Raw genomic sequence first — 22617 nt, 5'->3', positions numbered from 1 at the left:
TGAACTGGAAAACTACAAAAATCAAATATCATATTTGTATAATAATATTGAACACAATTTACATGCAGTGAGCCCTAACTGCAAGGCCATCTGTAAAAATTAGAAAAATTAAGATGTTGAATGCCAGAAAATGTTATCAGTTTGGTTTGTGAATGCTTCAAAACAAGTGTTTTAAATCCAGCAACCTTACACACGGTTATTCTGACAAATCATTGGCAAATCCAGTCACAGTACAAATGGTCTAATTCAGTGTTACTCAACTCTGCTCAAAAAGAAGCCTAAATGTTAAAAAAATACCTTTGCAAGAGCCACAATCAAAGTGGTGAAAATGGGTTAACGTGGTACTAAAGATAAGTTAAAGCTGTTAAAAAAAGGTCAAAAAGTGGCTCAAAATTGGTGACGAGGGTAAATTAGGTATAAAATGGCAAAAACTGGGTGAAAATTTAAAAAAAATGGGGAGAAAAGTGGCAGAAATGGATGAGAAGTGACAAAAAGAGGAGTTACAGGTGGAAAAAATGGTCATAAAGTGGTAAAAAAAAGGTGGCAAAAAAATAGTGAAAAAGTGTTTAAAATAAGTAAAAACAGCAAAAAGGTGGGAAGAATGGGAAAAAATGGAAAAAGTGACATTTTATGGGAAGAGGCAGCTTAAATGGGCAAAAGGGAGAAAAAAAAACAAATTGCAAAAAGCAGAATAAAAGAGGCAAAAGGTGGTGAAAATGGCAAAGATGAGATTAAAGTGGCAAAATTGGCAGAAAGTGGCATAAAGAAGTGACAAAAATGGGCTAAAAGCAGCAAAAAATGATTTAACGTGGCAAAAATTGCAAATGAGGACAATGGAGACAGACAAAAAAGATTGGCAATTAAGTTTGACGTGTGGGAAACAAACTGAATAATGCTTCATGCAATGGATAATTTCTGAGGTCAAAGTTTCCCTTTTTAAAGGTTTTCTGGGGGAATAATATTTTAAACTAAGACATAAAAGAGCCACAAATCATAACAAAAAAGCCACATGTGGCTCCACGTTGAATATCACTAATTTCTAATTTAATGACCTATTCCTTTATTATTCAGGCATATTGAAAGGGATTGCATGCAAATGCAAATGATAAATGTACTAACTTGTTCATGTAGAGCAGCTGTCATTCAGCTAATTTGACGTTGTGAACCCTTGAGCATCAGGGTGATGTGTCATGGATTAGCTGATACTGATCTTGCCAGGGAACATCAGCACACAACATATAAACTAATCAAAATATGTCAAATCCAATCAAGAATAATCAGATCCATGGGCACATCACAACTCCCAGCCTCTCCGCACTGACTCAAAGTAGGATTAACTTGAGGCCTGGTTTTTACTTTCAATGCAGGCGGCTTATAGCTGTAGAAGACAGATCCTCTGCAGCGCTCGTCTAGGACTCTGAAATGACAAAAGCTGAATTTAAACTAGCTATTAGATGCCTGCTTTAAAGACTGCCATTCTGAAGAGGCCATCCTATTTGGTTTTAATTGTCTCTTAATTTCTTATCTTTGATATATCTTGTATTGGGTTTAAGGTTGCCACTTAAATTGCTTTGTTTGAATTTTTTGTTTTGTTTTGTGATTTCTTGTGCTTTTCAAAGCACCAAAAGAAAAAATTGCACATGTTGATCCTAGTTGGATCAGGTCAATCAATGATTATGTTCAACCATAAATAGATAAATAATAAGGCTATTTTCACTTTCCAGTGGCAAATGGAGACTTTGCTGGCAGTGCCTTCCGTAACGGTCGGCGTACCTGCCTGCCGTCTCCGTGTCCCGACACCAGCAACATCAACCTCTGGAACATCCTGAGGAACAACATCGGCAAAGACCTGTCCAAAGTGTCCATGCCTGTGGAGCTAAACGAGCCCCTCAACACCCTGCAGCGCATGTGCGAAGAGCTGGAGTACAGCGAGCTGCTGGACAAGGCCGCAGAGACTGAGGACCCCTTTGAACGCATGGTAACAGTCACAAACATGCTGTTACATCACATGTTAATCAGGCCAGGTGTTGCATGATGGGAGATTTGAACATTAATTGTCTGGTAATCTCTTTGGTAAGCTGCAGGCTCTAGAGTGATTCTGCAACTTTTCAGAAACATTCTGCCTGTTTTTTAGTGTCTATCATCCCCGTCTTTGTTAATATATGAGGTGACATTGCCAGTCACAAGCCAACATAAATAGTCTCACTCAGAGGCAGAGTCTGTGCCGCTCCAGTGGAGCCGTCGACCTTGAATCCTCCTATTTTTATCTGTCTCCTCTCCTTTTGATACCATCCAGTGCATACTAATGTTGTGTTTATTGGTGACAAAGCTGTCTGCTAATAGGCATGGGTTAATCCTCTCTCTGTGTCTGCTGCTTTGTTTTGACTCTCCTGACAGGTTCTTGTTGCAGCTTTTGCCATCTCAGGCTACTCATCCACGTATTACAGAGCAGGAAGTAAGCCATTCAACCCACTACTTGGAGAGACTTATGAATGTATTAGAGAAGATAAGGGCTTCTGTTTTTTCTCAGAACAGGTAAGTCTGCAAACACCGGATTTAATGCATTTCAAAGCAGAGTCTTATCCTGGATGTATGCTTCTATGCTTGATACAGTGCCTATAAAAAGTATTCACCCCCTTGGATGTTTTATAAATCAGTCATGCTCAATACAATTTGGCTTTTTGACCCCCCCCCCCAAAAAAAAAATTTTTTAAAAAAATGTATTTAATGTCAAAATGATGACAGATTTCTACAAAGTAATCTCAAGTGATTGTAGTACTAAGGCACCTGTATATGGAAGGTCCAGTCTCTAGTTAATCAAAATCCTGGCTACAATTGCACCATGAAGACAAAGGAACACTCAAAAGAACTCAGTCAAGTCAGGGGATGGATACAAAAAAATTCAAGGCAGCATCCCCCAGATTTCAGTTAAATCCATGGTCAAAAAATGGAAGAAATATGGCATGTGAAAATCTGCCTAGATCAGGCCATCCTCACAAAGTGAGTGGCCATGCAAGGAGAATAGTGAGAGAGGCCACCTACTCTTAAGAAGTTAAAGCTTCAGCAGCTGAGATGGGAGACTCTGCATACAACAACTGTTGCCTGGGTTCTTCACCAGTCAAAGCTTTATGGGAGAGTGGCAAAGTGAAAGACACTGTTGAAGAAAACTCATTAAATCTGGACTAGAGTTCCTCTAAATGCATAAGGGAGACTCCATGGTCAAGAGGAAGAAAGTTGTTTGGTCTGATGATAGGTCAGAAAAGACGCTATGTTTGATGGACACCAAACACTGCACATCACCACAAACACACCATCCCCTCTGTGAAGCATGGTGGTGGCAGCATCATGCTGTGGGGATGCTTCTCAGCAACCAGCCCTAGAAGGCTCGTAAAGGTAGAGGGTAAAATGAATGCAGCAAAATATGGGAAAATCCTAGAGGACAATCTTATTCAGTCTGCAAGAGAACTATGGCTTGGGAGATTTATTTTCCAGCAAGGCAATGACCCAAAGCATACAGAGAAAGCTACACAGACATGGTTTAGAGACAACAAGGGGAATGTCCTGGAGTGGCTGAGTCAAAGCTAAGCTCAGTCAATAGAGAATTTGTGTCTGGACTTGAATACACATCTGATTCCTGTGTAACCTGACAGAGCTTGAGCATTCTTACAAAGACGAATATGAAGATGTGCAAGCCTCATTGAGACCTATCCACACAGACTCAGAGCTGTGATTGTAGCAGAGGGTGACTCTACTAAATGCTGACTTGAAGGTGGTGAATATATATGCAGTCACTTATTTGACATTACATATTTTATTTAAATGACATCACTTTGACATAAAGATTTTTTTTTGTGTGTCAAAAAACTAAATTATATTGATCATGGTTCATTTATAAAATCAATTAAGGGTAAGTATCTAATGGGGTGAATACTTTTAATAGGCACTATGGATGCAGAATATGTAGTTCATCACTTGTAAATTCAAGTTTTATACGCTGTAGACCCATGTCACATCCATAACATTCGCTAAGTGTAAGAGAAGTTGGGTTCCCTTATTGCAGCTGTTCTCTTTTCATGCCTTCATTTAGTCCTGTGATGTTTTAATCAAGGTCAACGAAAAGTGGATAGGAAAGGTCTTGAGGAGTCATTTTTGGGACTTTTAAAACAGAACTTGTGTCTTACCAGCTAAAAGGAAGACTGATTTTATTAAACAGAGTTTCAAGGGATTTTGTGCAGCATAAAGCATTTGAACTTGGAAACTGCCGTCTGTGCAATCATGCTCCGTGGCACGGCTGAGAAGAGGAGCTCCAGCACTTGGTTTATCAAAATAGATAATGGCACAGAGACTCTAATTTGCATTGAATTTGCACGACTCCACCATACATTTGACTGAACTTTTCAAAGGTGCAGTCTTGAGTAGTTAATTTGATAAAACTAAAGCCAGGAAAAGAGCTGCTCTGCTCAATTTCAGCTTCTGTAGATGGTTGTTAAAGATAGATCTGTTTCTGCTCGAGGTTTCTGCCTGTTTGCAAATGTTAATTGGTGCTGTGCTCATGGTGGATTAATGTTTGGTCATTGCAAAAAATAAAACACCAGAGAGAACAGTGTACAGCTGCCCCCTTTATAATTGTCTATAGAAAACATTTGTTATGAAGATCCTTGGCACCCTCAGTGGATAGATTTTAGTCATCCGCGCAGTCATACTGACAATTTAAACCCCCTTAAAAATCTATAAACCACAATGTTAGACAAAGAATAGGAATGGAAATGATTAATCAAAGAGAAAAATGTATTAATTAGATTTTGCTAGTTAACTAATCAAGTCAAACCACTGAGGTATACGATAGATGAATTCAACAGCTGTTCGCCGAATCTGCTTTTTTGATCTCGTCCCAAAGGTGAGCCACCACCCGCCCATCTCCGCCTGCCACTGCGAGTCAAAGAACTTCACCTTCTGGCAAGGTTGGTTTCAAACCTCGTTAGAGAGAATTTTATATCATGAGAGCTTTGGCTTAGCAGCAGAGTGTGTCAGCCTCATTTTGCCTGTTTCATGAAATTTGACTGATTAGGAGTAACTTTTTTTCTACTAAATGCAAAGTGTTTTTAATTTTTGATGTTCATTGATTTGCTTTTCAGATGTGAGATGGAAAAACAAGTTTTGGGGGAAATCGATGGAGATTTTACCAATTGGGACGGTTAATCTCATGATTCCAAGGTAACTGAGAAATAGATTTCATTATCAGGTAAGACAGTTTCATGAAAGGCTAATTATCTGTGATTGCTGACATTCAGGTTTGGAGATCACTATGAATGGAACAAAGTCACCACATGTGTCCACAACATCCTCAGCGGACGACGGTGGATCGAACACTATGGGGAGATCACCATCCGAAACACAAAGAGCAGCGCGTGTCTCTGCAAACTCACCTTCGTCAAGGTGAAACGTTATCACTGTAACCAGCCTATCGCCACCACTACCCTGGAATATTATTCACCTCTTCAGTGGGGGATAACTGCACCGTTTCTGTCTTTTAGGGAAACTACTGGAGTTCTAATGTGAATGAGGTTCAAGGATTTGTGATGGACCAAGAAGGGAAAGTGATCCACAGGCTTTTTGGGAAATGGCACGAGGGTCTTTACTGTGGTGTACCACCTTCGGCCAAATGCATCTGGAGGCCGGGTATGTGTGCTTTAGTCACGGGAGGCTTTTTAAAGGAATGTGGAGATGGTTCTCAGTGTGTATATATAAATATATTTAGACTACATGTTGACACATTCCAATGAAAACAGCTGGGTTGTTTTTTAATTTTCAAGCTTTCTGTTGGTCTCTTTCCTCTTCAGGCTCCATGCCCACAGACTATGAGCTGTATTATGGATTCACCAGGTTCGCCATTGAACTGAATGAGCTTTGCCCCGAGCTTAACGATGCCCTGCCTCGAACAGATTCTCGATTCAGGCCTGATCAAAGGTAGAGCTCATGCAGCAATAGCAGCACATGCCACTGATAAGCGTGGTATGAGACGTCATAGAAGGCGTTGTTTCTGTTGCCTGTATTATGATCTGACTATTTAAAGTGGTGTTTCGGTCACACAGGCACCTGGAGGAGGGGAACTTGGAGATGGCATCATCGGAGAAGCAGCGAATTGAGGACCTTCAGAGAACCAGGAGGAAGTGGAAAGAGGAGAATGACATCAAACAGGAGCCTCGCTTCTTCAAGTAAGCAGGCCCACCAAAATTTTTATTCTTATCTGTATGAGCAATATCTAGGGGCTACAGATGTTTTCGAGCAGGTATCACCTCTGGGTTCAGGTAGTGTAGGTCTTAATATGCAGGAGCTTTCATTGAGGTGTCAGGTGTGTCAAGACAGATGCAGGCTTTTGACCACCACATCAAGTAAAGTAATGAAGAGTGCTGTTATGAATCTTTGTTAGGAAGTTTATTGACACGTTTAAGTCTTGAATACTGTGGAGGATACTGGGCTGTCTTATTTCCACAAAGACAGATGGGAGCGATGCATTGGGGAGTGAGTTAGTTACAGGGTATAGAAGATTTAACATTAAATTTAATACCTTTTCAGACCTTTTTAAGACCCTCTTCATATATTTCAAAACTCTATCACATCTTCAATTTCTAATCCCTTACATTAACAACTAGGGCTGAATGATTTGCAAAAATAATCTTATTGCGATTAAATAAGCGATTATTATTAGGTTACTCATCTTAAGTATTTTTCAACAAATTCAAGCAATAAATCCTTCCATATCATGCCCTACAACCAGTCAAGAACACTCATCATACATTAAATTATTTTATTACAAAATGGATATACAGTTTTACTTGGCAGAGAAGCCTCTGCTCTAAAGATGCCTCCTGTGTTAGTCAAGCAAAATGCATTGACTTTCCAGGGAGTGCATAGCTAGAAACCCCCATATGGATAAATACATTTATGACTGCATATATAGAAAACAATGAAATTATTTCAGAGGTCATTAATCCATAGTAGCATGAATCTGAATATGAGGGTGCATCAAGCTTTAAGCTATAAAGGAGGTAGCTGGGGTGGAGGAGGTGAAGCTTTGTCAGCTGCGTGGTGCGTCAGCATTGATGCAAAGCAGAGATTAGTGAGAAGTATGTCATATTTAAATGAACCACTGTGTTGAGAGAAAGTGCTGTGATTGGCTGTGGGAGCTGGGATCTGATAATTGGTATCAGCTGTTGAACTAATGCTAAGCTTCATCAATATTAGATAGAATAAACTAGAGCAGAACAATGAAAAATATATAATTGCAATTGTTTTTTATTGTAGGGGATTATAATTTTTATGTCACTTGTTTGAAGAAAAACATACATAAAACAAGAAAAGGAGGATTTTTTAGTAAACCATCTTAAAAAAAATGACACTTGAATGTTTGCATAATGTGTATAAAATCGCTGCTGCTGCAAAAAATGAATGTATTTTGACATATTTCAGGTTAAAGAAATATTAAAACTTCTGCAATTTGTAAATTGCAGATAGCCATGTTGCCACTATTAATCTAGTTTGCAATTAATTTCCCAGCCCTATTAACAACACAGTTACATGTATGCTCAGGGCTGATATTAAGACAAAAATGTGACACCAAAGAAAGTAAAATGCTGATTTTATTTTCTGTAAATGTGAATTAGGCTTTCTTGGAGATTAGACTATGAGGGGGGAAAAAACAATACCATATAGTAGCTGAATGGAAGGCCTTATTTCTTTACTTAATCGGCCTCCAAGTAGTTATACCTCCATCAAAAAGTACCTGTTTACAAGTTTTGCACTGAAGACAAAGCTAAAAAGTAGAACGGCACACCTTTAGTTTTTAAGAGATAAAAACAAGGTTTTATTGCCCATTTCAGTGTAATTGTAATACTTTAAATTCTGATTTTTAAAGCATTTTAAAATGTCTTAAGATTACCAAGATAAAAACAACCAAATTTAAAAATGCTGTTTGCATTTAAGACTTTTAAATACTTTTTAAAGCTTTGAGTTTATGCTCAACCACTGTAACCTCTAATATGTCAAAGCATGCTTCCACAGGTCTGGTTTATTTCATGGATATAAGATAAAGATTTATTAAAATGTGGAAGATTCTTTCACCCCATGTGATAAATCCACCAAATCCAGACTTTTATTATCAAGTTTATCAGTCACAATTCTATAATTCTAAATATATGTATAATTTCTTTCAGGAAAACGGTTGATGCCAATCACAGGGAGAGGTGGGTCTCCAACAACACGTACTGGGAGCTTCGCAAAAACCCTGGCTTCATCAACATGGAGCCTACAGCGAGCCTGTGGTAGCACACGGGGAACACTGGGATCGTCATATCATCATATCAAGAAGGAAAGCTGTTACCTATGCACAACAAGGTGTTGGGAGAAACATGTTAAGACATCTATGTGCATGGAACTGACGGCCTGACGCTCAGCGACACATTCAAGGTTTAGTGGCACCGCCACAAGGTCATCCATTCACGGGAAAACCCTGAAGGATCACCTGCATTGTGCTTGTGAAGCTGGGTTGTCAGGACAACGATGGTACCGCTCCTCTGTAGATCTTCCCTCAGCTCCTCTTGACTTTTGATTATGTCCTTGCCTTAAAAAGATGCCGAACAAGTCACACAAGTTTAGCGCTTTTTAGTCAAAGCCATTTGATTTCTGACTGGGTTAGATTAGACTCTAATGTAGACGTTTGATTACCTACAATATCATGCATGATTAGAGAGCAGCTTTCACCGGCATTAAGCCGCATTTACTATATCATCAATATTGTAGAAAAAAAAGAGATATTTTTGTAAAATATCCTGGACTCAGAATTTAGTGAATTAGCATTATGTGAATCGGCAGATTTTATTCATTTTTTGCCTTTTAATACTGTCGAATCTATGTGGTAGCAGTGCTCTCTCTCGGAAACCCGCTCATTTAAAATTAATCACGGCTGCAGCGGAGGAAGTGTGGCGTCCACAGATGGAATATTAAATGAATACTTTGAAGCTCTCAGAGCTGATCACGTGTCAGAGGGAGAGGTAGGACGTTAAAATGAAAAACTCATCCCAGTGTTTTGGACACGTGACGCAGGACACACCCCCAACCTTTACGGTTGTTTTCTTTTTTTGAAACCATCAACACAGATCTGTCACAGGGTCAGGTTTCTCCTCACAGTGGAGTTATGTGTAAATACAGGGAGACCCTCAGCGGCCCTGCCCCACTGTCTAATTTTAAACATGGTGACATGAGACCAGCATGTCTGACTCATATAGTTACATAAATACACACATGACTCCCTCCTTATATAGTGGGCACACATTCAGACTGCATGAATGTGGAGCAGAAAAGGGATTTAGTCCCAGGAAAGAGGTGAAATAGCGAAACGCTGGATGTAAAAGAAGGACAAAGAAGTGATTGTGTTGTGAATTTTTTAGATTGTTAATCTCTCTGAGATCAAATATTGTCAAGCTTTAATAATAACTCTGATGGGACTGTAAGAGTGTCTCCTTATTAGCAGGCTGAATACTTGTTTGCAACACAAATCCCAATATGGCATTTTTTCCTCAAAATATCAAACATTTATTTAATTTATGTAAAAATGTTGACCCATTACCTTATTTTTTTTGGTAAGACTTAAAGCAAAGTCATCTTAGCTCTGACTAACAACCAAAAATATGAGTAGAAAACTGTAAGAATTAAAGAAATTGATATAATTTGCAAAAAAATTACAAGTAAATATTTGTATTTTCTTGTTTTAAAACACCTACTTCTCTATTTTAACATAAATAATGAAGCTGTCTTTAAATTAATTAATTAATTAGATAATTATGTCAACACTCCTATGAGTCACTCAGCCACAATCATGCCGCTACACCACGGTGTAACATCAGAGCCACCTACAGGTTGTTTTGTGTAAATGCAGCCTTAGCACACTGAAGGTAAGAGAGTAAAATGATCCTGTGCTGATGTTTGAATGAGTCAGATTCCTCAGAGAGTTTACTGCTAAAATCAATGACATTTATGCAGTTTGTGTATTTATTGCAAAGCAGATTAGCTTTAATGTTTTTGAACCAGACTTTTCTGTTACAGACTAAGAAAACAGAACAAACATGCCGTTCTCCTCAATCATTCAGGACTGGAGGGAGAGGACGCTGACAGAGCAAAAGAGTGAAATAAATATCCATTATGTGTGCACTGTTCATATGGTACTGTAGAATAAAAACCAAAAAGGTAGTTCTGCTTTGCATCCATATCCTTCTTCTTTAAAGTGTACTTTTGTGCGTTTCATTTCCATTCCCACTCAGTGCTACAACCGGTCAGTTTCACTTGCTGTGCCTTAATGCATTTATTAATGCCTCACCCACAAACACTACTGATAAGAACCTCTCACGCTGAGAAGTCGTACACCGCACATTATCCAGTCTCCACATGCCTACAGATGATAAAATATATGAAAGAGTTTGGGGTTAAGCTGAGTACAGAGTGTCTTTGGTTCAAAGGAGATCAGAAAAAAAAAAAAAAGGAAGGAAAAAATGCTTGTGGTGTTAGAAAATGTTCAGCACTGCTCTGCTTCTCCATCATCACTGTAAATACAGCACATTTAGCAGACAGGTCACTACTACAAATGTGGATTCTGTTTCTTCCTCCTACATCACTTAAAAAAAGACTGAATCACAGCAGCTGTGTGGACGGGGCGATGCTTTGTGTAGTGTTTGATATCAGTCAGACTAGTAAAAAAGAAAAAAAAACAACCTCCTCATGCTTTTCATCCATTATTCTGCCTGCATGTCTAGACAACTTAGCCTGCCAATGAATGTTGCAGATGCCTTACAGAGAAAAAAGCGTATTGTTTTTTTTAAATTGGACCATCGTTTTTGTTTATTTTGTTGGACTGACATTCATCACTTAGCACTGTGTCAGCTCTCTTTCTTTCAGATCTTTTTCCTAATGGAGACCTTCTAAAGTGCAATTTTAACAAAGTACATATCTTTCCATGAACACTGTACACTGCTGCTATATAGTGCTTGTTCTAATAAAACTGTAAAACTCAACGCAAGAGGAGTGTGTGTGCTTTTTTAAGGATTTCACCGTTAACAGGGCACATATACTTAAAGAAATCTGTTGGTGTTTGAATAGAAAAAAACTGAAACATGCCAGTCCCCAGGAAGAAGTGACAAATCATTTTCTTACTTTATTTCACTCCAAAAAATAAAGGCTCACAGTTTTCAGTCAAATAAAGCAAAAAATAGATTTTTTTCCCCATATTTTCAGGAATATTTTACTTAAATGCAATACGAATTAAAGGATTATTCCAAAGTTTGTAAGCTTTTTTTATTCAGTCAACCGAGGGTTTATTATTTTTGATCTGTGTCTGTGGTTTTCAAACTTTTCCACAGGCATACCTAAGGTCAAGTTGAAATATCAAGGCTCACTGTTTTATAGCCATGCAAAATAGCCTCTTCAGCATATGTTTAGTTTATATTTGGTTTAATAAAGTATGGTTGCACACTTAAACTTGCCTCGGCACACCATGGGAACTAGGGCTGAGTGATTTGGGAAAGTAATCTAATTGCGTTTTTTTTTACCCAATATTGCAATTGTGATGTAATATGTGATTATTTAAGTTCCTCATCTCATTTATTTTCCAACAAAAACCAGCAATAATTCCTTCTATACTAAAGCCAACACAATGTTAGATTAAACTAAGGCTGAACAATTGTGAAAAAAAAATATCTAATTGTGAGGATTTTGACTCATCTTGCAAATTGGATATGAACTGTATAAAAGGGAATGATAATTCTTAAATCAATGTAATATTTAACAAGAAAAAATATACAAAAATTAAGAAAATATGCCACTAGAATGATTGCATGATGTGCAATATATAACATCTCTGATGCAAAAAAGTTTCACATATTTTGACACAAACTTGGGGTTAAAGAAATATTGCACCTTCTGTGATTTGAAAATTGCAGCAGGCCAGTTTGCGATTTAATCTAATTTTGCAATTAATTGCACAGCCGTAATGGGAACCACTAATCTATGTACACAAACTGTCACTTAGGGACTTATTTTCTTACTTCATCTGCTTTAATTGTGCATCAAAGTCAAGTTGAATTATAAATGGAGAAGTAGCAGCAACGACAACTAACAGTAAATGTAGACTGGGAAAGTAGAACGTCAGTAAATACTGCTGTTGGCTGTAGCAAGAACTGATGATAGATATGGAAAAACACAATCGTGAAAATGATGTTTTAGTCACCCAGAGCCAAATGTCAAAAGGTTATGCCACAATACCTTACAATGAAGCTATTTAATTTTATTTTTTAGAATTTTGTTTTAAATTTATTTCCATCTCTGGAGGCTTAAGAATTATTTCATATGTATCCAGATCATCATGCAGGAGACTCAAAGAGGCAGTGCTCTGATTCTTTAGATGCGCATTCATACTGTTACGCTAAATCTTCAGTTCTGGGCAAAGGTGATATAGGCAGTTGCCTAGGGCGCCACGCCACCATGAGCCACGAACATTTTAAATGAAGCACCAACATAACAGATTGTCAACTTTAACCTCTGCGTCTCTTTATCCAGTCCCTCTCTCCCCATACCTGCGGCTACCATGCATTTCAAAATAAAATGGTGTTGCAAAATAAGACACCATGTGAAACAGCGTTAAACAAAAGCATTTCAAAATAAAACACCATTTGAAACAGTGTTTCAAAATTAGCCATTTTAAATGTTTTCAAAATAATTTTGGTTTAGATTGCATTTTAAAATAAAATGGACTGAACAGCTACAATTATCAACATAATGTAGAATATAAACACTGGCACCCTTCCATTTTTGAGAAGTGGAGGTACCATGGGTACAGATGAAATCACAAGGTATTAGGTAATAGGTATTAGTGTAATAGGTATTAGTGTCAAACTCAAGGCCCGGGGGCCAATCTTAGCCCGTGGTTCAGTTGTACCTAGACTGCAAGATCATATTGTGTTTTTATTCTAACTGACCCACTGGTTTATTTCATATTTTCAATTTTGCTTCCCACCATTAAACCCACTTTTGGTTTTGACTATTTATCCCATGTGTATTAGATTCAGAGTTGAAAATGTTATTGTATATTTTCACCTTTTATAATCATGACCTCTGAATGGCTCAAAAAAAGAAACATTAAGGTTTTGGAGTGGCCAAGTCAAAGTATGCACTTAAATCCAATTGAGATGTTGTGGTGTTACCTTGAACGGGCAGTTCATGGTGGAAACCCTCCAGTATGGCTGAGTTAAAACAATGTTGCAAAATAGAGTGGGCCAAAATTCCTCCACAGCGATTACAAAAGACTCATCACCAGTTATCACAAACACTTGATTTCAGCTATTGCTGTCAAGGGTGGAACAACCGGTTATTAAGTTCAGGGGGCAATTACTTTTTTACATAGGGCCAGATAGGTTTGGATTCCCACCCCTGCCCCCCTTAAAAAATTAAATAATCATTCAGACATTGCATTTTGTATTTACCTGGGTTGTCTTTGTGAAATATAAAAAATTGGTTTGATGATCCAAAACATGTAATTGTGATAAATATGCAAAAAACTAACATAAAATCAGGAATCAGAAAGGGGCAAATACTTTTTCACTGCACTGTAGCTGGCAGCTTACAAAAACCCACCTCTATATGTTAAAACATGCAACAACAGTAGGCTAGTAAAAGAAGCTGGGTAAAAACTGGATATACGGTTTGGATTTTACAACCCTAATGTCTAAGACTAATCATCATGCTTTTTTGTTGTTAAACCCTTGTTATAACATATTTATTTAAACATAAATGTGTTTCTTCCTTTGTATGAATTGGCAGGTGCTTGTGTCTCATTACCCACACAAATCAAGAGTGAATGAAGCAGCACACAGGCTCTGATGTAATTGCCGTTGTAATAATACAGCAGGGTGTACAGCCTCATGAATTGATGGCTGTAAGGCGGTCAGCTCCCTCCACAGACTTTTCATTCAATAACACTGCAAAAGGCTTCTGAATGCAGCGCTGCAATCTTTTCTCTTCATCCTGACAGACTGTTGTGTGACCATTAAGAGAAACTAACACTCATTAGCATTTAGTGTCATGGTTTATTTTAATGTTGCTGCTCTCCACAGGGGTTCAGTTCACACAGCAGAGCACAGCGACCTACAAGTTTTTATTTATTAAATTTATCACACGCTGCTATGAGGCACACTGCAAAACATGGCAACAGGGCGTCAGAATATGAAGAAGCACGTTTTATCTATTTTCAGAGTCCAGCAGATAAAGTCAGCAGGGGTTGAAGTATGGATTGCATAATGGCTGGTGGAGGAGTGGAAGTAGGAAAAATAAATATTAAAAATAATCTCACTTTCCTTTCTAGCTCAATTTCATCTGACTTTTTTTGTTCAGTTTAAGAAAGGAAAATATCTGTGAAGTAAATTAAAAGTTTAAGATCAGCTCATACATATACACTTCATTCTGAAAGAAATAAACATGTGGAATAAAAAAAAATAATAAGTCAACAGGAACCTTAAAGCCATCCTGATATAAAAAACAAAAAATACAAGAAAGCAGAAAAAACTCAAACTAAGCTTATAAAATGGAAGTGGATCATAATTTGAAACTGTATGAATTTAATTTTAATTAAATAAAACATGATGGTACAACCTGGAAACTTTGCAGCTACTGCTTTAAAACTGCCTGGTTTAAGTCAATGTGTTGTTTTAGAGTAAGATCTGCTTTATGATGTACATTATTATAAAAATATACCTTAACCTTATTTTGTCCACGCAGATGAAGACAAGAGGGAAGAGTAACTAAATCCTTGCCTGATTGGATGTCAGTTTGTTAATGTGACAGTACAGGTGCAGCACATGTCGACTGTGGTGGCGTTTACTTGATGGAGGCCATGATCTTGATGTACTGGAGTGCGCTGTGTGCTGCGTCGTTGTGGGCATTGCTGCAGGAAATACCTGTGCCATGACACACGGTGACCGGGGAGGTGGACAGCTCCGCCAAGCACTGGTACTGGCCGTTCACCGTCAGCTCATCTGCAACAGAACAATAGAGACCATTTACAACACGATAAATTAGTACTGAAGCTGTTGTGTCCGATAGGTATGCTTGAAACCCCAGCAGGAGGGCGCCAAAAGAATAAAGAGGACAGTACAGATCAGTTACTTTGGTACTTTTGTAACTAGTGGAAACACATTAATTAGCTACTACACTAACCTGCTGGGTGGAAACACAGCCTTATTGGCACACCAACACAGAATATGCACTATATGGACAAAAGTATTTAGCCACACCTGCCAATTACCTCTGCCAAGGAGGTTATATGATTGGCAGGGTTTATTAGTTTGTTAGCAACATTACTTAAAAAGTTACCATGGATTTTGATGAAATTTTCAGGAAATGTCAGACATGGCATAAGGAAGAACTGATTAGATTTTGGGAGTGATCTGGATTACCGTCTGGATCCAGGAATTTTTTAAAGGATTCTTTACTATTAGGAGATAGGGCTACTGTAGATCTCCCCTCTTTTTAACTGCTACATCCTTTTAACTTGTTTTTTCACTGTTTGTTTTTATCTGGTTTGTACAGTGTCCTTGGGTGTTTTGAAAGGCACCTATAAATAAAATGTATTATTATTATTATTATTATTATCATTATTAATGGCAGAGGTCTGCGCTCTCCGAGTGCTTTTCTAATTATTGATTTCAGGTGTTTTAATCAGATTTTTCACAGGTGTATATAGGTGTTGATGGATGCCACCTTTACAATAAGACGGTTTGAGACGTATCATGGGTGATATTATTAGAAAGTGGAAGCATTTAGGAATAACAGCAAATCAGCCAGTTCTGAAGATTTCCAGAACTTCCACTGGCATTAATGTGAGCACATCAAGTCCAATGCCAAGTGTTGGATAAAGTGGTGTAAGGCACATCAACTGTGGACTGTGGAGCAGTGGAAAAGTGTTCTTTGGAATGACAGATCACATCTCTGTGTTTGGCAGTCAGATGGCAGAGTCTGGGTTAGGCGGATGCCGGGAGAACGTTACCCCTCTGACTGCATTGTGCCAACTGTAAAGTTTGGTAGAGGAGAGATAAAGGTATGGGGCTGGTTTTCAGGGTTTGGGCTAGGCCTCTTATCTCCAGTGAAGGACAATCTTAATGCTTCAGTATGTAGACACTTTGGGCAATGCTATGCTTCCAACTTCGTTGCAAAAGTTCAATGACATTTTCATAGGGGGGCTAATAATTTTGTCCTCATGTATATTTCTTCTTTACTCTGTTTCAGGTGTGTCCATTTTGACATTTCATAGCTGCAACCTCAAAAAAATCAAGTACAGATTTATGAGTTTTTAGACCATTTTAATTACTTACTTCCTAAACTTTTTTCTAGATAAAAATGTATTTCTCTTTTTTCTTTCTCACTAGAATAGACCAATTAACTTGGCAATCTGATGGCATTCTCCATTTAAACAAACACTAGTGAGGGATGCAAACGCTGCATAGAAAGCACCGTCTCTCAGCAAATAAGAGTGTGAGTGTTTTTCTCACCGATGTCGAAGTATGTGACCTCGAAGCCCTGCTCTTTGGACAACTCCAGCATCATCTGAATGTAATCTGTGTTAGGAATGCTCAGCGGGTTTCTCCTCAGCAACGTTATCTTCTCTGCTTGTGAATTTCTCAAGTTCTCAAATCGGACATTAGGTTTAGGAGTCTGTAAAAAGCATAAAAAAGGGAAAACACTGGAGATTTCACTGACATCTTTCCCAGAAATGTTGCAACTGCTTCTGATAAATACCTAACATACCCATGTGATTTCAGAACAGCCTGACAGACTTTGAAGCTTTGCCACCATTTTCTCCGCAGCAGCCTTCTTTGCTGACTTTTTTGAATTTCCAACAGCTGGAAAAAGAAGAGACAGACATTATGATTGGGATAAATAACAGAAGATACAGCTACTTTAACAGATTTTACAGAGATGAAGCTGTACCTTTCTCTGTCAGGGACTCTATTCGACAGGTAACTGTGAATTCTCTCTTGTGTGGAGGGCCTGCCTCCTTTAAAACTGTGTAATCAGGAAGACGCCATCCTCTCTGCAAAGCTAACTCCTGATAAATAACATCCAAAGAGACAGAAAAAATAAAGAGGACAGATAAAAACAGTTGGTCTTTTCTCTAAGATACTTCTAGTGATTGTAATCAACACCTCATACAACTAAATTTGTGACAAACTTCATGAAAATAACATTTCTCAAGATTAGAAGAGTAGTTTATCTTGGCTGAAAATCTTCATAAAATGATAACAAATAAACTATGACAGAGACACAGTGATTTACACACCTGCAGAACCCCAACAGAGTTAGGATGGTTGTTTGTTTCTGCTGCCACTCCATTACTCTCTGACTTCACAGGAATGTTCCTGTAGGAAATTAGAGAAATCACACTGATGCAGGTAACACAGCTGCAACAAACCAACACTCACTACAGGCCCTTATGTCAAAATTTAAAGCATGAGGGGTGCTGGTGGCCCATTGGTTACCTACAAGCGTGCCCTATATACAGAGGCTGTTGTCCTTGATGCAAGCAGCCACAGTTCAAAACCCAGGCAAAGAGAGAGACAACTACAACAGAGCAGCTGGGCCAGCAGAAATGAAGGAACTGTAGAGTATGTGGGCAGGGATGGTTGTATTTTTTAAAATGCCCATATCTTTTTAAGCATATAAAGTGAGCATTAATGAGCCTTTGGAGGTTTCAACAAAGCAGTCCTCTGCATTTGAATGTCAGCAGAAGCTGAAGCAGAGTTTCTCAGTCTTTTTTCTTTCAGGGCCCCCTTAAATATTTGTAAAAACTCAAGTTATTTCAGTCAAAAAATGCTGATAAAAAACAATGACTGCAGAGGGAGTCATTTTACTTTACCCCTCTCAAAACTAGGGATGCAGGATATTGGATTTTTGCTGATATCCATATACCGATATTTACAGATTAATTTTAGCTGATACCGATATTTAAATATGTTTAACATAACTAAAAATACCGTCCTTTGGACACAATTTGAGGTGTTAGGATGAAAAAAGAAAACTTTTTTTTCCTCTTAAAACACACTTTAAAGTTTAAAGAATGAGGATGAATAAAGAAAAGGATCTCAACTTGCATAGGTCTGTTGGTCCATCCTAAAACTCCACTAATTTATTAGTATATACGGCTAAATTTTATAATTGATATATGCTGATATCCAAGGCCAAAATACAGGGATGTAAAAATCAGCAGAAATTTTGAAATCTGACAATACAATATTTGCCTTTTTTAAGTTAGTATCTACTAATACCAATATTAGGCCAATAATATGCGCATCCCTATTTAAACAATTAAAAAGCTGTAGTTGGAATGTTTGTCTTCTAGACCTTTATTCCATCAAGCCACATTTGAAATTCTGAAAAATCTCCATTCACCCCAGTTACAACATTCTTCATCCCTATGACTGCAGAGGGATTCATGTTTGAATAGAATTAGCATGATAAATCTCTACTCTCTTAAAACAAATGACTTGTAGTAAACATAAAACAAATTTTGACATGTTTATTCAGTCCACAAACCAGTGTCAATTTTGTCGACTAAAACTATGACTAAAACTGTTCGTTGACAGCCAACTAGAGTAAAACTAACAAAAATAGATCTGCGATGACTAAAACTGACAAAAGCTAAGTTTAGTTTTCGTCAAGATGACTAAAACCAGACTAAAATGTAATTTAGTTTTTGTCGGACATTCGAAATCCATGATATTCCTCCACTGTGGATTAATCTGTCAAAAAGATACAGAAATGGTTCGTTCTGAGGGCTGAAACAGAGAGCTTTTTAGACATGCAAAATTCCAATACTGGGGTGTTTTTTCAGCAACAAACTTCACAGGCATGTTTTTGGGGGACCACTGAGGCCAATATAAATTTGTCTTAAAAGGGTAAAATATATCACCTTAAATGCACCCTAGATAATACCAGAAGGCATCCCAGGATGCCACAGCACCTTGGTTGAGAAAGGTTGAGCTAGAGGTGTGGCATTCTTTTTATTTGTACCAAAAATAAAGCACAGTGTGTATAAGTACTCTATGAGAGGAAGAGGCTCTACAGGCATAATGTCATTTGTGTAGCAGAGTTGGACATACCCCCACCAATAAATTGATTCCCTCGTAGTGCATTTATTAAGGTTGTCAAAATGTTTGCCATAATGGTAATTATTTTTGATGTTGGATTAAACCTAATCATGTGCCACGGGCAGACAGACAGAAAAACAGCACACAGCAATGGATGATCAAGGAAGAACAGTGTCCAGCAGTGTTATGGAGAAAGAAAAAATTATTTTTAAATTATTTCACAGCAGTTCTGATCTGAAGATGTTAGAAACAAACCAAAACCTCTTCTCAGAAAAGAAGGAAGTTTCAGGATCTTTTCTGATTGATACGAAAGACGTTCCTCTTTCTGCCTTCTGCATATATCTCTGCTCTCAGCATAGTATGTCAAATTTTGGTATGTGCTGGCTGTTGCATTAACCTTTATTACAGGCCAGTTGGAAATAAAAAAATTCAATGACTAAAGTAAGCAGTTATGAAATGCAAATCACGTTATTTTATCAAAGCACATACACATACAGTTTGACATCAAAAAAGTCTAAAGCAAATCTAAATTCCGTAAAATACCTGGCTTTTTTTCAAAATAAATATTGTTATTATTTCAGCTTTACTCACACTGCTCCAGCGTCTATGTCCAGGATCTTCAGTGCAGCCTCGGCAGCCTGGTGTTTGGCAGCCTTTTTACTTGGACCCTGACCTGAATTAAAAACAATCACATAAACAAGTTTCAGGTGATTTCATAACAAACTACGTGTTTGACTTAGTGCTTTGCTTGCCAAAGTCTTTAAGCACCCATTATGACTAATATATTGATAATACTTTAAAAAAAAAATCTGTTTCAAGCCCAAATGGTGTATGTTCTGGAAAGTTAAAGTTTATCCAAGATGCTGATGAAAAGGATGAGAATAATGAGGCTGAAAAATGTTTTAACACCTAGCACTTCACCTCCTCAAACCCTGAACCTGAACTGCTGGTTAAGGTGTTCTTTCTGAATGATCAGAACTTTATTCATAACTAATACAAGGCTTCATCAAGGGACTGCAGCCATCAACACAGCCAGCTGTGACAGTAACTCACCTGTGCAGCTGACATCAGCGATTTTCACGCTGAAGACAAAGCTGGGCTGGTGAGCCTCTCCTTCAGCCTTCTCCATCACGTACACAGGGAGGTTCCCACTTTTGGTGCCATATTCATGCAGGATTTGTATTGGCGTCTTTGCAGGGTTGGTCTTCTGCACTTCATTTTTATCCATGCTGTGGGTGTTGAACAGTAAACCAGGATCATGTTAACTCAGTTATAAGGTGGCTGCAGTTCACATGCTCTTTGCCGATATAACTATAGTTTACAAACCAGACATACAAATGCAAATGATAGACGCAATTTATAGCAGGAAAAATTTAAAATCACTGTACCTACACTGGGTTTGGTTGATAAATAATCAATTTTTGAGTCTTTATGGACAGTTTATTAGCATTTAAACTACCAAAACATTTCTTGAACCATTTAAAGATTAACCTTTTTGAGCTATGTTTAGTGAAATATGTTCTTTTCTTGACTATTAATACAAATTATTTTAATTTGTCCCATTTTTTTCTATTCCCCTTCTTTAAAAGAGTTCTTTTATCCTATAATTTGGAAACATTTTCTTAATTTAAGCATTTGTATCTACTTAATATATAAAACCAAACAGAAATTAGTCCACTAATTAAAAATAAGTAAATATTAGGTCAAGTGTAGCCTGTGAAGAGATATAAAAGGTTAAGTATAGGTAGAAATTTAAATTAAGATAATAAAATAATTTAAAATCCTGCTTTATTTTTTTTCTTTGAATAGTTAGGGATTTGTTTAAAGTTACTTTAAAACAAGTTTATCTTTTTTTTGTTTGTTTGTTTTTTTGTTTTGTTTTTAATGGGGGGGGGGGGGTAGTATCATAATTTGTGAAATATACTACTGCTTTCGGTATACGGTATCAATAACGATGGTATTAGTCCTGAATTTACTTGTCACTAATTGTTTTCGATATTTAAGTCTGCAGCAATGTTGCTATAGTTAAATAAAACCAACTAAATAACTAAAACTAGAATTCAAAAAGCATTTTAGTTAACTGAAACAAAATAAAAACTAAGCTTTACCGAAAAAAAACAAAACTAACAAAAACTGTAAAGTGCGCTTACAAAACTAACTAAAATAAAAATAAAATAAAATAAAAATGGAGACGAAATATCCTTAGTTTTAGTCTTTGACACAACCATACTGACTGGCACCGACACACAAATCTGGGGAGTGTAAAATTGTCTGACCTGATTGGTTAAGACACAGTGGTAGTTCAATGCCTGGAGTTGTATTCAAACATCATCATTAAGTAAATAAAAGGAAAAGTGAAGAGTGGCCTGTTTTAATATGTTTTTAAAATGTATGACGTTCACTCAGCCCTGACATCTATCAGTAAAAAACTAAAACTAACACTAAAACTGATTTTAAAAAACTAAACTAAAACGAAGCATTTTTCCAAAACAAATAAAAATTAAACTGAAATCGAACACAGAAAGTGAAAAAGAAACAGAATGAAAAACTAATGAAAAATCCCAAACTATAACCTTGTTCTGCAGTATCGTCCACCACTACCGAACGTTTGTAAAATTTGCTAATCGGGGTAACCGTCGCGCACGAGAGTTACGTTATTTAGCCCGTCAAACAAGCAAAAGTGCGTTTGTTCAGCTCTTTACAGAGGGACATAGAGCAGCCCCTGTTTAAAAAGTTAGTGGCACAAATATCGTCATGTAGGCGTCTAAAACCACAACAACTGGGAAAATAAACTCCGACTTTACATTCTGTCATCAGTCGGACAGTAGCTACAGAGCTAACGAGAAAAGAACACGTAATCTCTCACAACGTAAAGCGTAAAGCTAAACAAAAGCTATGTATCATGGAATTATTTAGATTTATATCTCTAAATTCACCACCAGTTTCGTTTTTGAATACACGAGTAACTTCGTTTATATTTGCCAGTTTTTAAATCATTTGACACTAAACACTGTAAGAACGCGTCAAGTACTACTAATATGTTACTGTCAACTGTTTTCAGCCATTAAACACATTAAATAATAAAATAAAACCACTAACCTCGTGTCAGAGGGGGGCTGTACTGCTGCTGGTTGAAATTCTTCTTTAGACATGTTTCAAATGTTTCTGTCCCTTACGATCTGATTAAAGATACTATTGCAGGTAACCCAGTGAACTATGACACAACTTTAGGACAATATATTTCTCTGAATTTATTTAAAATATAATTTCAAGTATGAATGGCCTAAATTTGGTTTCAATTCTCCATTGTAGCCTAGCCGGGGAGGAAATTACCTAATATACATCATATCAACATCCGGGTCATCAGCGGGTCGTGTAGCGGATTGGTTGCTCATAGCAACGTTTACTGCCACCTAGTGATGATTTTTTCCTTTAT

At 37.4% G+C, this 22617-nt stretch overlaps 2 protein-coding genes across 3 annotated transcripts in view; one reads left to right on the top strand and one right to left on the bottom strand.

The window, feature by feature from the left end:
- osbpl6 (oxysterol binding protein-like 6) overlaps positions 1–11063 on the top strand; it is a 52891-nt gene extending 41828 nt beyond the window's left edge. For both annotated transcript variants that reach the window (XM_041807113.1, XM_041807112.1), the window contains 9 exons: positions 1725–1978; positions 2398–2535; positions 4898–4961; positions 5136–5214; positions 5292–5436; positions 5535–5679; positions 5841–5967; positions 6093–6215; positions 8214–11063. In XM_041807113.1, the coding sequence (XP_041663047.1) occupies positions 1725–1978; positions 2398–2535; positions 4898–4961; positions 5136–5214; positions 5292–5436; positions 5535–5679; positions 5841–5967; positions 6093–6215; positions 8214–8325 (1187 nt within the window). In that variant the 3' untranslated portion in view covers positions 8326–11063. The remainder of the gene's footprint in view (positions 1–1724; positions 1979–2397; positions 2536–4897; positions 4962–5135; positions 5215–5291; positions 5437–5534; positions 5680–5840; positions 5968–6092; positions 6216–8213) is intronic.
- A 3046-nt stretch (positions 11064–14109) lies between these two features.
- prkra (protein kinase, interferon-inducible double stranded RNA dependent activator) lies at positions 14110–22519 on the bottom strand. The gene is made up of 8 exons (XM_041806446.1): positions 22281–22519; positions 20235–20410; positions 19773–19854; positions 17375–17453; positions 17026–17143; positions 16843–16937; positions 16587–16749; positions 14110–15074 (listed from the first exon to the last, which is right to left on the bottom strand). The coding sequence occupies exons 1-8, from the start codon at positions 22331–22333 to the stop codon at positions 14917–14919; spliced, it is 924 nt and encodes a 307-aa protein (XP_041662380.1). The 5' UTR covers positions 22334–22519; the 3' UTR covers positions 14110–14916.
- Positions 22520–22617: the final 98 nt, after the last annotated feature.

Source organism: Cheilinus undulatus, linkage group 15, assembly GCF_018320785.1.
Source record: "Cheilinus undulatus linkage group 15, ASM1832078v1, whole genome shotgun sequence".
Lineage (NCBI taxonomy): Eukaryota > Metazoa > Chordata > Actinopteri > Labriformes > Labridae > Cheilinus > Cheilinus undulatus.
This window is presented reverse-complemented; position numbering and strand designations above follow the sequence as displayed.

Coding starts and splice junctions, on each gene's coding strand:
- prkra (XM_041806446.1), bottom strand. CDS start 22,333: ATGTCTAAAGAAGAATTTCAACCAGCAGCAGTACAGCCCCCCTCTGAC. Junction 17,454..19,772: donor GACATAGACGCTGGAGCAGT/GTGAGTAAAGCT, acceptor AATTTCCTACAG/GAACATTCCTGTGAAGTCAG. Junction 16,938..17,025: donor AGAGTCCCTGACAGAGAAAG/GTACAGCTTCAT, acceptor TTCTTTTTCCAG/CTGTTGGAAATTCAAAAAAG.